The following is an 18,687-nucleotide window of genomic DNA, read 5'->3' on the forward strand; positions in this document are numbered from 1 at the left end:
ATGATAGCTCTTTTGCGGTAGCGGCGGCGGCACCCTGCTACTCGGCCGCCGGTCACCGGACACTGCTGAGAGTGAGCTTCCTGCTTCCTCCTGTATCCCGGAAGCACCGCCCACCTCAGCGTCACTTCCGGTCGCGTCCCCGTGACGCGGCTGATGACAGTCACGCGATGTCCGGGAACGGCTTCTTCTGGCGGCGATCCTGTCCGACTCCGACACCGCCGCTGCAGACTTCTTCATTCCGCGACCCGAAGCCCGGCCGCCCGACTTCCGACCGCCACCAGATCTTCCAGCGACAGCCGGCGGTGAGTATGTTTCTCTATGTTTCCTGCTCCTCTTCGTTCTCCGCTCTTCCTCAGCGCCGGCGACACCTGGGCTGACATCCCGCTGCACCACCGATGATCCTGCCGCGGCTGAAACAGCGGCGGCCACAGAACCATCTCTGGCCAGGGACATCTTCATCCACTCCGCGCCGTCGGCTTCGCCCGCTCTCTTCAGCACTTGCTGGAGCAGCTCTTCCATCCCGAAGATTCTTCCTTTTCAACAGCTGGAATGACCAGCTGAGGAGAAACCAGGGGTTTATATAACCAAATTTTGCCTCAGCAACATATCTATACACCAACCACAGCTGTCAAAATAGGCGCGCAGACAGCTGATTGGTCCCCCAACAGCTGCTCGCGTTACTAGGCAGAAAAACACATAACACCAGAGCTGTTAACCCATTCCTTGCTAAAATGTCTCGTAAAATTAGGCTTTGTGCTATCATGAAATCCCTAAGCTAAGCGCTAAAGGGATTAAACATTAAAATAGTCTCCCGTGGGTGCTCTGTCAGGAAGTTCACGGTATCGGTGAGAACCTGGATGAAATCCGTACGCTGGTAGAACACGCCATGGAAAATGGGCAACCGATCTTGGTAATGACGACACCGGATGTCCAAGAATCTAACTCCAGAATTGTATTGGTTTATTAGGTTCCAGCTTTGACATTCAGCGAGAGGACCTCCAAAAAAAGCCATTGTATCATGGGTTCCTGGTATGGCCAAGGCAGAGAGGGGCACGTGGTCTGGAAGGTAGGACATCCAGTCTGGCCACGTGAGGGATTAAACATGATAGCACAAAAACCATTCATTCACTCACAAAATAAAACTGACACTGGACACTGATATTGATTTGGTAAATATTGGCCGTGCTGATTTATTAAGAGTAACCTAATTAAATCACAATATAATTCAAAATTTTAATTTACAACTCCAAAAAACATACAACATTCCATAACTAAAAACCAAATCCACTCAGACATCTGAGCGATTTTCCCCCACTAGGACACTAATGACTATTAGTGACCCCCCATACCACCGCACAGCCATCTCTCTACAATACCTTGCAAACCCAAATTAAAAATATCCATACCTATGTCGGACAGGTGTACTCCATCGTCTCTATAAAACCCACATAAAAACCCCTCTAAATCAATATGTCGAAATGAAAAATCACCCGTAACTCTAAGAAATTTTTCCATAACCCGATTAACCCTTTTTCTGATTTTTTCAAAAAACAAAAACCCAGCTGAAGTCCAGGCGATCCTAGGAATAATTTCAGAAAAAACAAAACTTGCATCAGGCAAAACATTTTTAATAAAAATAATGTCCCGCTGCATCTGTGATATAAGGTCCAATGTTTTTACCTTACCAATTTCGTTCCCACCTAAATGACATATAATTAAATCCGGAACAGGCGTAGAATACATCCTTCTCTTCAATTCAACGACTAACTGATCCCATTTCATTCCTCTGTGACCGAACCAATGAATAATAACATGTTCAGAGGAGAATGTTAAATTTTCACTATAAATACGCATTGCAGCCCTCTTCTGGGCCCAATATATGTAGGAATGCCCAACAATCCAAACGATCATGGGTTCTGAAAATTCAAGCAGTAATTAATTAAGCAAAAGCTCAGGACGAACATAAATTTTATATCGACCCGAATTCCATCTACCCAACTGCATTATTTTCCTTCCACTCAACCCCAATGAAGCGGCCGCAATAGCCGCTGCAATCCGGAATGAATGAGAAGAAATTTTGCAATGACCCAAACCTAAATGAACTAAGCACTGTTTTAACAAAGAACCGAACTGAAATATTGTAGCAGGTAAACCAGAGAAGTGAACAAAAAATGGACCTTGAACCGGAGGGCGTAAAGAAACCCACCGCTGCAAATTCAGAACTGGACACACAGGGGAATCTTTCACACGAAATAACTTAATCCAATGCCCCTTACCTTCCTGATCCGTTTTTGAAACAGCAATAAAAATTAAGCAATATGATTCAAATACTCTGACATCCTGAAAACTCAAACCACCTATTCTATTCTTACTAGGGGACATCATCTCCCCTACCCTTAAAGCCGCAAAGAAAGCCAGTACAAACGCCGATCGGAATAGGCTTGCTTCAAAGGCATCCTTGCAAATAACCCCTAAAGCATGCCATAGCATTACTAACATATCAAAGGATATTGGACGTCTATCATCAGGGCGATTATTAACCCTTTTTAGACCTTTGAGAATTTGCTTAACTGGAAAAAAGGAATTCAAAGACTCATTACCGTATAACTTAAGAAAGAAAGAAATACCAGCCAGTGCCTTATGCAGCGCTGAGTAACTAATATCATTAGCTAACTCAAATTGTATATATGCCAACGCTGTTGAAGCTTCTGCCACATAACACTCAAAACCTTTTACTCTACAAAAATCTGACCATCTCTCCCATGCAACCACATAAGCCTTCCAAGTACTAACAGCAATCGAATTCCTAATAAAATGAGGAATTAAATCCAAAGAATGTCCCATAATTCCTCTGGGCAATGCCGTCTCACACTTCCTTCCACTTGAAACACCGCATTTCTGTCTTCCAAGAGCTGCAAAAAAGGACAAGCAGATGCCGAGCTGTCATACACCAAAGACGCCTTCAACCAAATATTGAATCTAAAGCAAAGAAAAACTATCTGCCTCAATACTTTTGCAGCCCATATACATTTAGATGATAAAGTATTAATGCAGAAAACCACCCCTTTATTTGCAGACTGAAACGCAATACGCCTATTCACTAACCCCTCACCCCATAAAAACAAAATCACAAAGATAGAGAACAGCTCAACCACTAATTCTTTTGCGTTCAAACCTAGCTAACACCATTTCAACGGCCAAGGCTCTGCACACCAATTTCCTTTGTAGCTAACCAAAAACCCATACACACTGTCAACATCCATTTCTACCTGCAATTCCTTTGCTGAGCAAAAAACTTCCTGGAAACAAGTAATACCATTAAATTCCAACAAAAATCTGCGCCACACTAACAAATCAGACCTCATTTCTGCTGACACCCTAATGTGTGCATTAGCTGACTTCAAACCAATGATACTATCATACAACCTCCTACAAAAAACACGACCCATAGGAATGATCCTCAAAGCAAAATTCAAGGAACCCAACAAAGACTGCATCTCCTTCAATGTCACCTTCTTCTTAAACACCACTGACTCAACCAGCCCTTGTAATTTCACCAATTTACTACCCGGTAACTGACACTGCATGGCTACAGAATCAATAGAAATCCCTAAAAACTCTAAACTATGACAGGGGTGAACTGTCTTCTCATCGGCTATTGGAACACCAAAAAACTGCATGAATAACAAAAACCTTTCCAACATGACAAAACACACATCTGAACTACCTGAACCAACAAACAAAAAATCGTCAAGATAATGCAAGATTCCGCCATTAGGCACAGAATCCTGTACAACCCATTCTAAAAAGGAAGAAAAACATTAAAAATAAAAACACGACAAGGAAAAACCCATGGGTAGACACCTATCAAAATAAAATTCACCCCCAAAACAAAAACCTAAGGAATTAAAACCGCTTGGATGAACGGGTAATAAACGAAACGCAGATTTTATGTCCGACTTTGCTAACAACGGTCCTTGACCAAACTTTCTCAAAAGGTCAACCGCCATATCAAATGTAGCATAGTGAACCGAAGCTACAGCCTTGTCCACCTCGTCATTGACAGATTGACCTTTAGGATAAGACAAATGATGTATTACCCTAAAGGAACCAACCTCTTTTTTAGGGACAATACCTAACGGTGATATCCGAAAGTTTGGAAACGGAGGGCCAGCAAATGGACCTGCAAGCCTACCTAGGCTAATCTCTTTTTTGATGTGATCAAACAAAAATACATCTTGAGATCTAGCTGAAAGTAAATTAGGAACAAGAAGACAACCTGTACCCTTAAAACTAGGAACAGGAAAACCAAATTGAAAACCATTACGAACTATGGTGGCTTTCTCCCTGTCGGGGTAGCGTTTTAACCATGGGAGCATTCTTTCCCATATCACTGGGGTCTGAGCTTTTAAGAAAAAACTCACGAGAATTATTAGCGGATTGCTGGCCTACCTGCAATCCCCTTTTAAAACATTTGAACAGAGGGTGGGAACCCCCACACCCTGAGCATTCGTGCTTAAATCTGCAATTTGTCAGCCATTTACACCCTGATTCATTAAAGGCAAAACAAAAGCCTTTCTTAACCGGCGTATTAGCATTTTGTCTGACAAATCCAGATCTCTGGGGTAACATGAGATTAAGCCAAAGCCCAACATCCTTATTACCCCATCGCATATTAGAGTGCACTGCCATCTTCTGACGAAATGATTCATCATAAGACAACCAGGCAGTACCTACAAAATTGCGGTAAGCCTCCAGCACTGAATCCAAATGCTGGAAGAGCCCACTACAATTATTATGCTCCTTTTCACCCAAAACCGCAGCATAAATCGCAAAGGCCTGCAACCAATTGTGAAACGACTTAACCACCTTCTTCTTATCATCGCTTTCACCCTTGGTGTCAAAGCCAGAGCGATACTGCTCCTTACTAGGTAATAAAGAAAACAAATCCACATATTCCTTATTCCAAATTTTTTCTTTAACATTAACTGATAGATGAAAGCCCAAAGGAGAGGGCTGACATATAATGGCTTCCTTAAAAGATGATTGAGGAATACCATTATAACTAGGAGCTGAACTACTAGAGTGTGTACTAACATGTGTGGAACTACCCTCCCTATGTAATAGCTCCGAAACTATGGAGCCAATTACTTCCCTCAAAGAATCAACATTGTTTAGTAACACACTATTACAATTATCCTTAATTGGTTTCTCACCGCTCCTGAAGCGTTCCTCGATAACGACCGGCGCCTCCTGCCGATCCGCGATGTCGCCCTCTGCTCCTGCCACCTGGTCAGCCGATCCTGTTGCCTCGCCGCTTTCCGATTCACCCGACGACCAAGCCTGCAGGACCGCCGCCGCACCATGATAGCTCTTTTGCGGTAGCGCTGGCGGCACCCTGCTACTCGGCCGCCGGTCACCGGACACTGCTGAGAGTGAGCTTCCTGCTTCCTCCTGTATCCCGGAAGCACCGCCCACCTCAGCGTCACTTCCGGTCGCGTCCCCGTGACGCGGCTGATGACAGTCACGCGATGTCCGGGAACGGCTTCTTCTGGCGGCGATCCTCTCCGACTCCGACACCGCCGCTGCAGACTTCTTCATTCAGCGACCCGAAGCCCGGCCGCCCGACTTCTGACCACCACCAGATCTTCCAGCGACAGCCGGCGGTGAGTATGTTTCTCTATGTTTCCTGCTCCTCTTCGTTCTCCGCTCTTCCTCGGCGCCGGCGACACCTGGGCTGACATCCCGCTGCACCACCGATGATCCCGCCGCGGCTGAAACAGCGGCGGCCACAGAACCATCTCCGGCCAGGCACATCTTCATCCACTCCGCGCCGTCGGCTTCGCCCGCTCTCTTCAGCACTTGCTGGAGCAGCTCTTCCATCCCGAAGATTCTTCCTTTTCAACAGCTGGAATGACCAGCTGAGGAGAAACCAGGGGTTTATATAGCCAAATTTTGCCTCAGCAACATATCTATACACCAACCACAGCTGTCAAAATAGGCGCGCAGACAGCTGATTGGTCCCCCAACAGCTGCTCGCGTTACTAGGCAGAAAAACACATAACACCTGAGCTGTTAACCCATTCCTTGCTAAAATGTCTCGTAAAATTAGGCTTTGTGCTATCATGAAATCCCTAAGCTAAGCGCTAAAGGGATTAAACATTAAAATAGTCTCCCGTGGGTGCTCTGTCAGGAAGTTCACGGTATCAGTGAGAACCTGGATGAAATCCGTACGCTGGTAGAACACGCCATGGAAAATGGGCAACCGATCTTGGTAATGACGACACCGGATGTCCAAGAATCTAACTCCAGAATTGTATTGGTTTATTAGGTTCCAGCTTTGACATTCAACGAGAGGACCTCCAAAAAAAGCCATTGTATCATGGGTTCCTGGTATGGCCAAGGCAGAGAGGGGCACGTTGTCTGGAAGGTAGGACATCCAGTCTGGCCACGTGACTGATGGCACTTCTGTACGATCAAAGGCTGGATTCTGGTCTCCGAACACCCCAATACCCTAATGTAAACACCAATAGTTAGAGAGAAAAATACCCATATCACATCACAAAATAATCAATCAGTCAAACAGTCTTGTATATAGATCGCATTATATGTGCGGGTATATTGGATCAATGAGACCATTCGGATTTATATAAATCACCAAAAAAAATTAACCGAACAAAGGTCATAAAATCAATTTTTATTCATATATTATAAACTGAACATTACATCTATCTTTAAAAGACACACTGTGACTGAAAAAAGGGGGCGTCACACAGTTACGTAATCATAGAATCACACATATATAATCATGTTAGAACATGTGATAACCATATAATGGTGGGAGTGAGTAAACAGAAGATATTACTATAGCATATATAATATAATAATAGGCATGTACATGATAATCAATTGTGCATATTATATATTATAGCTAAATGCAGGGGTCTAAGCTGCAGTTGAACCAGACAATAAGGTTCAAATGCCTATCTCCATATTGCACATATTAATTTATTATGTATACGCCCATGCTAAAAACAGAGGTCTGAACTACAGCTGAATCAGGCTATAGAGTCTCAAAGACCAATCTCTGTAATAGCTAGTGCCATTCACTCAATCACCACAATAAAATACATAAATCGTAGGAGGCAGTAGTGATTGGAGCAAAAAAAAACCTCAAATCAATCAAATATATTCCAAGTATACATAGTAGCGAGGTATTTACCAACCAAAGATGTAGTGCTGCCACCTGGTAATGAATAGGACGCCCACACCCCGACGCGCGCACGTTTCGTTGCCGTCTTCCTCAGGGGGTGGAGTCATCTAAATACACAAGAGTTTAAATATATGTGGATGACCAATAGATGAAAGGGTATGAGCTTACGTAGTGGGCGGACATCATAGGATATCACGTGGGAAAACCAATACATGTCATAAAGGGCTCGTCCAATCACAACAGTGTAGTGTTATGATAAGGATGATAAATATGACAAAATATCCAACAAATACAGACTTAGTAAGTATTATACAAAAGTACAATACGAACACAGCACGATGGTCAGAATTGGCTATTAAAGCCGATTTCAACCGCAGTCAAACACTCCCCCTAAGTGTCACATGATATGTAATGGTACGTCATGTATGGGGCGGGGACGTAACTCGTAGCTCCATACCGCTATAATCCTAAGATAAAGTGTATGAAAGAAGCCTCTATGAGCGTTCCAAAAGGTATTAACACGGTTTTAACCGTATATCATACATATTGTAAATACGAACCACCTAGGGCCGTGTTATGGAAAAAGTAGTCACAGCTACAGTCAAGCACGCCCACAGAGTATCACATGACATATAGTAGTACGTCATGTATTGGGCGGGAGTGTATCATATAACTTAATGGCGATATGGTTTTAGGATAAAACATATATGGAAGGAAGTGTATAAACGTTCCAAGTATATCAAAAAAGGTTTTAACCATATATCTAAATAAAACCGATGGTATGGGAAAGTGGTCACAACCGCAATCCGACACGCCCACAGAATGTCACATGTATATAATAATAATACGTCATGCATGGGGCGGGAACACACACCGCAGTTCCATAACAATACAATAAGATGTATATAGAAGGAAATAAACCAAGTTCCAAGCAATATCAAGAGAACTTCCACCTATAACGTACATATTGTGGATATAAGCCAAATGGAGCTGAAATGGGAAAAGTGATTACGTTTCCGTGCAGTTTCATTCATGATATGCGCCCACAAAAATCATGTGATGTATATATTGAATCACATATTGGGGCAAAAAAATCCCAGGCAACTATATCATGTGTACTTCTACGCTATATATAAATTCCACGCTAAGAACGAATAGACTATATTCAGACAAAAAATCACACATTATAAAATGTAAATATAAGCATATAAACACATTATGGGCACATCAAAAAATGTTCGATATACACATTCCCATAGAATCATATCATTATACAAACATACATACATACATGTCTATATGAATACACATACATACTCTCACACTAACCATCCATTCAAAATATATAAATGCATAAACACAAAACATTATTATTAACTAAAGATAGTATAATCCAGTACATGGACCAAGAAATAAACCCATATAAAAGTGAGGACAAGGGAAGTGACAAAGTGAGGGAAGAAAGTGGTAAATTATATATGTAAGTGATCACAGAAAAGACTATGGTCCACAACTGGATCATAAAATCCAATATAGAAAATTCATGTGAAAAAAGTGTTTATGACCAATCAATATGGTCACCAAACACATAATCAAGTGCAACCATGATAGATGAATAAATATAAATGGTGAACATTCTTATAACCAATAAATAGAATAAATATCTCTATATATTCATATTAAACATACATGTAAACCCACTTATGCAGTCCAAACGTACAGAATATACAGTAATTAAATATTGCATCATAGTAAAAAACACATAATAAACAATAAATATTACTTCATAAGACAAAGGTAATATACACAGATGACTTGGTGGAAAATATATGTATTGTAAATGTAAGATTCACAAATTCTCCCACAAATTCTCATTCTTTAGATGAATGGCCACTGTAGATTTTTCATCAAATAGGTCCAAATTGGATAAAAACTAATAAAAATGAATAAAAAATTAAAAACTAATTAAAATCAAGTATACATATAAGAAAGACATATATATACCATGAATAATTACACAATATTGGAATACCCGTTACTAATTTGACCAATAAATTATCATAGAAAGGGAACAAAGCTAAGATTCTCATTAAGTCCTAAAGGGGACACCGTGTTCAGAGTCCATATCCACTTAGCCTCAAGTCTTGCTAATTGTTTTTTAATATTACCACCCCTGATATGGGGTTTAATATGATCAATCCCTCTCACTAAAAAAGTTGATGCATCACAGTCATGGTACAGTTTAAAGTGTTTGGGAATCGTTTTAAGGACAGATAAATCCGTAATGTCCCTGGCTGCAGAAATTCCATTAACATGTTCCCGTATTCTGACTTTGAGTTGGCGGGAGGTGAGGCCTACATAAATAAGGTTGCACGGGCAAGTGGCATAATATATCACAGCTTTTGTAGCACATGTAATTGAATGTGTGATATTGAATGTCTTTTTGCCATCAGAGTCCATAAAAGTATTCTCTTTGATAATATTGGGGCATGCGACACAGTTGCCACACGGGGAACTTCCCCAAGGTTGATGGTATTGATCAAGAAAAGTAGTAGATTTGATATTATAATGACTCTGAACTAATCTATCACGTAGATTAGTTGACCTCCTAAAGGTAATACTTGGTCTGGCATCAAGATATTTTGAAAAAACTGGGTCAGAGGTGAGTATTGGCCAAAATCTCTCGAGACAAGAATACAAATAAGAGTATTGTGAATTGAATTTAGTAATAAATCTTACTTGATTAGTGGTAGTTTTTTTAGGTTCTGAATTGTAAAGTAGATTCTGTCTAGAGGTATGTTTTGCTCTATTGAAGGCCTTTTTTACCGATCTACGACTATAGCCTCTCTCAAAGAACCTATCACTAAGTTCAGCAGCCCGTTTTTCATAGTCAGAGTCATTGGAACAAATCCTGCGTAATCGCAGAAATTGTCCTGTAGGAATGGCTCTAATCAAGGCCGGAGGGTGGGAAGAACTGGCATGAAGAAGTGAGTTAGTTGCTGTAGATTTACGAAAAAGGTCAGTATGAAGGTAATTTGACTCATCCCGTTTCACCACAACATCCAAAAAATCAACAGAACTTTTATCAGCTCGGTAGGTTAAGTGAATATTATATTCATTTTTGTTTAGAATATCCATAAATTGATGTAATTCATCCTCAGTGTCCTGCCAGATCATGATGTCATCAATGTACCGCGTCCAGAAAAGGACGCGGTCCATTGATGGCTCATGATCTGACAGGAAGAGGTCCCTCTCCCACAGACCCAGGAACAAATTAGCATACGAGGGCGCGAAGGCCGCCCCCATAGCTGTGCCCTGAGTCTGGAGTTAAAAGGACCCCTTAAAGGTAAAGAAGTTGTGGGATAACGTGAATTCCAGCAATTGAAGAATGAGTTTTTGCATAACAGGAGATATTAAAGAGGTACTCAAAAAGAATTGAGTCGCCTTTAAGCCATCCGTATGTTTAATGTTAGTATAAAGAGACTCCACATCGCATGTGACCATCAATGATTGGTCGTCGATGTGGAGTCCCTCAATCTTCCTCAGAAAATCACTAGTATCCCGAGTATGGGATGGGAGACATTCAACCAAAGGTTGAAGTTTGGCATCAATGAATTTGTTAATATGATCTAGATAGTTGTTTTTACCAGATATAATTGGTCTACCAGGGGGAACCTTGATATTCTTATGAAGTTTAGGTAAAAGATAAAACGTTGGTATTGTAGGCTCACACACCTGTAATGCCAAAGATAAATCCTTTGTAATGGTGTTATTGTCCCTTGCCAGTTTCAGGATATTGAAAAGTTCGACCTGGAATTTAATCAAAGGATTAAAAGTCATTTTTTTTATAGCATACTGGGTTATTCAACTGTTTAAAGGCTTCTGCTTCATACATGGATTTAGGCCAGACAACGACATTTCCACCTTTGTCGGCAGGTTTTATTACCACATCTGATAATTTCTCAAGTTTCTGAATACTTTTACTTTCATCTAAACTGAGATTATTATTTCTAATGAAAGAAGGAATAGTATCAAATTCTTGACTTACAGTTTTAACAAATAAGTCCAAATTAGGGTATGTCGACAAAGGTGGAAATTTAGTTGATCTAGCCTTAATGCTACTGGGGATCTTACCTCCCTCCATCATATTGTGTTCCTGAGCCAATTCCTCCAACACACCTAACGCCGCCTGTTCTGTCTCTGTGGGAAAAAGAACTGATGTAGATTCATTATGAAAGAATTTTTTGAACATCAAGGACCTAGCAAACATATGCAGGTCCTTGATGGCCGTAAATTTATCAAATCTCTCCGCAGGGCAAAAGGAAAGACCTCTACTAAGAAGAGAAAGGTCAGAATCTGAAAGGACATGTGAACTTAAATTAATTACCTTTTGAAAATTTCTTTTATATTCAGGTGAATGTCCATATGCTCTTTTAGGTGAAAAAACAAAATTAGATCTATGATCTCTTTTGCGTTTTGGCGTCACATTGTTAGACATAGGAGGTGCTTGATTAGAGACCTCCGATACGGCACTTGCTGAGGTGCTGGAAGAAATGGATACAATGGAGGGGGTTCGGTCTTTGTTGGAATTCCGTATCATTGGTTTTCTCCACATGTAGACTTTATTATTTGCAAAATCACGGGCATCTCTTGCGTATTTATTAGCGTGATTTGTTTTAATATCCTTTACCCAGGAATCCAGGTTTTTATCCATTTGGTCTATGAGTGAAGTGTATTGTTCTGTGGATAATTCAGTCTGAGCTGAAGTATACATTTCATTAAGTGTTTTATCTATATCACATAATTTTTTAGTATTCAGACTGATAAGTAGTTCCATGAATTTCCGAGATGCATCAGAACATATGCTTTCCCATGTTTTTTTAAAAACATCGTCATCAACTTCAAAAGAGGGTATGACTCTGACACGGAGACCTCTAGGAATAATCTGTTTAAGTACATAATTCTCTAAAAATGCTCTGTTCCACCACAGTTTGGTCTTTTTTAACAGGAGATCCTTCAAATCATGTGTAATATTATCGACCTGTGTACCACTAGGCCCAGCAACAGTTGTGTCATTAAAAACTTGATTGATCTGACTCAGCCAGCTGGTCTCCCTGGCTTTAAGATCCATTTGCTCGAACAACCTGTGCAAAACACAGTACAATGATAAACACCAATAGTTAGAGAGAAAAATACCCATATCACATCACAAAATAATCAATCAGTCAAACAGTCTTGTATATAGATCGCATTATATGTGCGGGTATATTGGATCAATGAGACCATTCGGATTTATATAAATCACCAAAACAAATTAACCGAACAAAGGTCATAAAATCAATTTTTATTCATATATTATAAACTGAACATTACATCTATCTTTAAAAGACACACTGTGACTGAAAAAAGGGGGCGTCACACAGTTACGTAATCATAGAATCACACATATATAATCATGTGAGAACATGTGATAACCATATAATGGTGGGAGTGAGTAAACAGAAGATATTACTATAGCATATATAATATAATAATAGGCATGTACATGATAATCAATTGTGCATATTATATATTATAGCTAAATGCAGGGGTCTAAGCTGCAGTTGAACCAGACAATAAGGTTCAAATGCCTATCTCCATATTGCACATATTAATTTATTATGTATACGCCCATGCTAAAAACAGAGGTCTGAACTACAGCTGAATCAGGCTATAGAGTCTCAAAGACCAATCTCTGTAATAGCTAGTGCCATTCACTCAATCACCACAATAAAATACATAAATCGTAGGAGGCAGTAGTGATTGGAGCAAAAAAAAACCCTCAAATCAATCAAATATATTCCAAGTATACATAGTAGCGAGGTATTTACCAACCAAAGATGTAATGTAAAGTACAATGATCATTATTATATACATTGTGGTCAACTTACAATATTTTTTTTGATATAGTAGTAAAATTCTTGTACAAAAGGGCAGTATTAGCGTATAATAATGATATTCTTTTATATTGGAGCAGTACTATAGTAGTTATATTCCTGTACATAGGGGGCAGTAGTATAGTAGTTATATTCTTGTACATAGGAGCAGTATTATAGTAGTTATATTCTTGTACATAGGGGGCAGAATTATAGTAGTTATATTCTTGTACATAGGAGCAGTATTATAGTAGTTACATTCTTGTACATAAGGGCAGTATTATAGTAGTTATATTCTTGTACATGGGGTAGTATTATAGTAGTTATATTCTTGTACATAGGGGCAGTATTATAGTAGTTATATTCTTGTACATAGGAGAAGTATTATAGTAGTTATATTCTTGTACATAGGGGGCAGTAGTATAGTAGTTATATTCTTGTACATAGGAGCAGTATTATAGTAGTTATATTCTTGTACATAGGGGGCAGTATTATAGTAGTTATATTCTTGTACATAGGAGCAGTATTATAGTAGTTACATTCTTGTACATAAGGGCAGTATTATAGTAGTTATATTCTTGTACATGGGGCAGTATTATAGTAGTTATATTCTTGTACATAGGGGCAGTATTATAGTAGTTATATTCTTGTACATAGGAGAAGTATTATAGTAGTTATATTCTTGTACATAGGGGGCAGTATTATAGTAGTTATATTCTTGTACATAGGAGCAGTATTATAGTAGTTATATTCTTGTACATAGGAACAGTATTATAGTAGTTATATTCTTGTATATAGGAGCAGTATTATAGTAGTTATATTCTTGTACATAGGGGGCAGTATTATAGTAGTTATATTCTTGTACATAGGAGCAGTATTATAGTAGTTATATTCTTGTACATAGGAGCAGTATTATAGTAGTTATATTCTTGTACATAGGAGCAGTATTATAGTAGTTATATTCTTGTACATAGGAGCAGTATTAAAGTAGTTATATTCTTGTACATAGGAGCAGTATAATAGTAGTTACAGTATATTCTTGTACATAGGAGCAGTATTATAGTAGTTATATTCTTGTACATAGGGGGCAGTATTATAGTAGTTATATTCTTGTACATAGGGGGCAGTATTATAGTAGTTATATTCTTGTACATAGGGGGCAGTATTATAGTAGTTATATTCTTGTGCATAGGATCAGTATTATAGTAGTTACATTCTTGTACATAGGGGCAGTATTATAGTAGTTATATTCTTGTACATAGGAGCAGTATTATAGTAGTTATATTCTTGAACATAGGAGCAGTATTATAGTAGTTATATTCTTGTACATAGGGGCAGTATTATAGTAGTTATATTCTTGTACATAGGGGCAGTATTATAGTAGTTATATTCTTGTACATAAGGGGCAGTATTATAGTAGTTATATTCTTGTACATAGGGGCAGTATTATAGTAGTTATATTCTTGTACACAGGGGCAGTATTATAGTAGTTATATTCTTGTACATAGGGGCAGTATTATTGTAGTTATATTCTTGTACATAGGGTCAGTATTATAGTAGTTATATTCTTGTACATAGGAGCAGTATTATAGTAGTTATATTCTTGTACATAGGGGGCAGTATTATAGTAGTTATATTCTTGTACATAGGGGGCAGTATTATAGTAGTTATATTCTTGTATATAGAGGGCAGTATTATAGTAGTTATATTCTTGTACATAGGAGCAGTATTATAGTAGTTATATTCTTGTACATAGGGGCAGTATTATAGTAGTTATATTCTTGTACATAGGGGGCAGTATTATAGTAGTTATATTCTTGTACATAGGGTCAGTATTATAGTAGTTATATTCTTGTACATAGGGGCAGTATTATAGTAGTTAAATTCTTGTACATAGGGGCAGTGTTATAGTAGTTATATTCTTATACATAGGTGCATTTTTAAAAACAATAGACTCACCAGGACACAGAGCAGTAGTACGACAGGTCGATCCATGACTGCAACAAAGATCTGAAATTATGAAGGCATGGATGATCACAAATTTATTTTTTATATAGGCTGTGTATAAACAAGACACAGGGTAGCAGTGTATATATTCTGTCTGTGCTGTGTATATACAGGTTGCGTTGTAGTATATATATATATATATATGTGTAGCTGTATTTGATGATCTGTACCTGCTCCCGGTTCAGTCCCTTCTGCGCTCCCTCTTTGGCTCTTTTCTGTTTTGTAGATAGATCTGCAGCTATCAGTAATGTCTCCCTTGGAGTGAGGAGAGTAGAGTTGAGCGCGGTTCTAGGTTCGAGGTTCTCCAGTTCTAGGCTCAAGTGATTTTGGGGCCTGTTCTAGATCGAACTAGAACTCAAGCTTTTTGCAAAAGCTCGATAGTTCTAGAAACGTTCGAGAACGGTTCTAGCAGAAAAAAAAAACAGCTAATTCCTAGCTGGCTTTCCGCTGTAATAGTGTAAGTCACTCTGTGACTCACACTATTATGACATTTCAGTGTATAGTGTGCGTGAACAGCGCCTTCAGATCACTGCTGTTTGTATAATGGCGATCGCCATTTTTTTTTTTTTTCCTTGTCTTCCTTCCCTAAGCGCGCGCGTCTTGTGGGGCGGGCCAGCATGTCAGCCAATCCCAGACACACACACAGCTAAGTGGACTTTTAGCCAGAGAAGCAACGGCATGTGTGATAGGATGTCCATGTCACATGTCCCTGCATTATAAAACCGGACATTTTCCTCCAGCACGCCATTATCTGCCTTCTGCATCCTTGGTGTCAGACATCACTGGCGCAGCTCCGTCCTTTGTCCTATCGCCGATACTGCTGTATGCGCTCCATACACAGCGCTGGACAGCTTAGGGATAGCACTTTCTATAAGTCCTTTTAAGGGCTCGTACCGGCAGGGTCAGAGCCATAGGTGACAGGTCCTGAAAACAGAGACAGCGTCTGTGTAGCTAAGGTCAGGGATTTCGTCGCTGCATTTCCCCATTAGGAGGGAATAGAAAGGCAGGCTTCCATTCCTCTACCCAGAGCCCCACAACCCTGGCACTGTACCCTCCTGTCCTCTGCACACTCCAACTCATTATAACTAAGCCATTATACTAGCAAACACTCAGTGTACCTAGTGGCATCCTAAACGTGGCTATTGGACTTTTGTCTAGTCACACTAGTGCAAAGACATTTGCAGCACGTCTGTCTGCATTGCACACTCCAACTCATAACTAAGCCATTATACTAGCAAACACTCAGTGTACCTAGTGGCATCCTAAACGTGGCTATTGGACTTTTGTCTAGTCCCACTAGTGCAAAGACATTTGCAGCACGTCTGCCTGCATTGCACACTCCAACTCATTATAACTACGCCATTATACTAGCAAACACTCAGTGTACCTAGTGGCATCCTAAACGTGGCTATTGGACTTTTGTCTAGTCCCACTAGTGCAAAGACATTTGCAGCACGTCTGCCTGCATTGCACACTCCAACTCATTATAACTAAGCCATTATACTAGCAAACACTCAGTGTACCTAGTGGCATCCTAAACGTGGCTATTGGACTTTTGTCTAGTCCCACTAGTGCAAAGACATTTGCAGCACGTCTGCCTGCATTGCACACTCCAACTCATTATAACTAAGCCATTATACTAGCAAACACTCAGTGTACCTAGTGGCATCCTAAACGTGGCTATTGGACTTTTGTCTAGTCCCACTAGTGCAAAGATATTTGCAGCACGTCTGCCTGCATTGCACACTCCAACTCATAACTAAGCCATTATACTAGCAAACACTCAGTGTACCTAGTGGCATCCTAAACGTGGCTATTGGACTTTTGTCTAGTCCCACTAGTGCAAAGACATTTGCAGCACGTCTGCCTGCATTGCACACTCCAACTCATTATAACTAAGCCATTATACTAGCAAACACTCAGTGTACCTAGTGGCATCCTAAACGTGGCTATTGGACTTTTGTCTAGTCCCACTAGTGCAAAGATATTTGCAGCACGTCTGCCTGCATTGCACACTCCAACTCATAACTAAGCCATTATACTAGCAAACACTCAGTGTACCTAGTGGCATCCTAAACGTGGCTATTGGACTTTTGTCTAGTCCCACTAGTGCAAAGACATTTGCAGCACGTCTGGCTGCATTGCACACTCCAACTCATTATAACTAAGCCATTATACTAGCAAACACTCAGTGTACCTAGTGGCATCCTAAACATGGCTATTGGACTTTTGTCTAGTCCCACTAGTGCAAAGACATTTGCAGCACGTCTACCTGCATTGCACACTCAAACTCATTATAACTAAGCCATTATACTAGCAAACACTCAGTGTACCTAGTGGCATCCTAAACGTGGCTATTGGACTTTTGTCTAGTCCCACTAGTGCAAAGACATTTGCAGCACGTCTGCCTGCATTGCACACTCAAACTCATTATAACTAAGCCATTATACTAGCAAACACTCAGTGTACCTAGTGGCATCCTAAACGTGGCTATTGGACTTTTGTCTAGTCCCACTAGTGCAAAGACATTTGCAGCACCTCTGCCTGCATTGCACACTCCAACTCATTATAACTAAGCCATTATACTAGCAAACACTCAGTGTACCTAGTGGCATCCTAAACGTGGCTATTGGACTTTTGTCTAGTCCCACTAGTGCAAAGATATTTGCAGCACGTCTGCCTGCATTGCACACTCCAACTCATAACTAAGCCATTATACTAGCAAACACTCAGTGTACCTAGTGGCATCCTAAACGTGGCTATTGGACTTTTGTCTAGTCCCACTAGTGCAAAGACATTTGCAGCACGTCTGCCTGCATTGCACACTCCAACTCATTATAACTAAGCCATGCCATTATACTAGCAAACACTCAGTGTACCTAGTGGCATCCTAAACGTGGCTATTGGACTTTTGTCTAGTCCCACTAGTGCAAAGACATTTGCAGAACGTCTGCCTGCATTGCACACTCCAACTCATTATAACTAAGCCATTATACTAGCAAACACTCAGTGTACCTAGTGGCATCCTAAACGTGGCTATTGGACTTTTGTCTAGTCACACTAGTGCAAAGACATTTGCAGCACGTCTGTCTGCATTGCACACTCCAACTCATTATAACTAAGCCATTATACTAGCAAACACTCAGTGTACCTAGTGGCATCCTAAACGTGGCTATTGGACTTTTGTCTAGTCCCACTAGTGCAAAGATATTTGCAGCACGTCTGCCTGCATTGCACACTCCAACTCATTATAACTAAGCCATTATACTAGCAAACACTCAGTGTACCTAGTGGCATCCTAAACGTGGCTATTGGACTTTTGTCTAGTCCCACTAGTGCAAAGACATTTGCAGCACGTCTGCCTGCATTGCACACTCCAACTCATTATAACTAAGCCATTATACTAGCAAACACTCAGTGTACCTAGTGGCATCCTAAACGTGGCTATTGGACTTTTGTCTAGTCCCACTAGTGCAAAGATATTTGCAGCACGTCTGCCTGCATTGCACACTCCAACTCATAACTAAGCCATTATACTAGCAAACACTCAGT

At 40.2% G+C, this 18,687-nt stretch overlaps 1 protein-coding gene across 1 annotated transcript in view; it reads right to left on the bottom strand.

Annotated features, from left to right (window-relative positions):
- Window positions 1-15,123, bottom strand: part of LOC142254351 (1-phosphatidylinositol phosphodiesterase-like) — a 30,840-nt gene extending 15,717 nt beyond the window's left edge. Inside the window, exons 1-2 of the mRNA XM_075325396.1 lie at window positions 15,088-15,123; window positions 6,361-6,514 (exon numbers count right to left, since the gene is read on the bottom strand). Of these exons, the coding sequence (XP_075181511.1) occupies window positions 6,361-6,514; window positions 15,088-15,123 (190 nt within the window). The remainder of the gene's footprint in view (window positions 1-6,360; window positions 6,515-15,087) is intronic.
- Window positions 15,124-18,687: the final 3,564 nt, after the last annotated feature.

Source organism: Anomaloglossus baeobatrachus, chromosome 10 (genome assembly GCF_048569485.1).
Source record: "Anomaloglossus baeobatrachus isolate aAnoBae1 chromosome 10, aAnoBae1.hap1, whole genome shotgun sequence".
Taxonomy (NCBI): Eukaryota; Metazoa; Chordata; class Amphibia; order Anura; family Aromobatidae; genus Anomaloglossus; species Anomaloglossus baeobatrachus.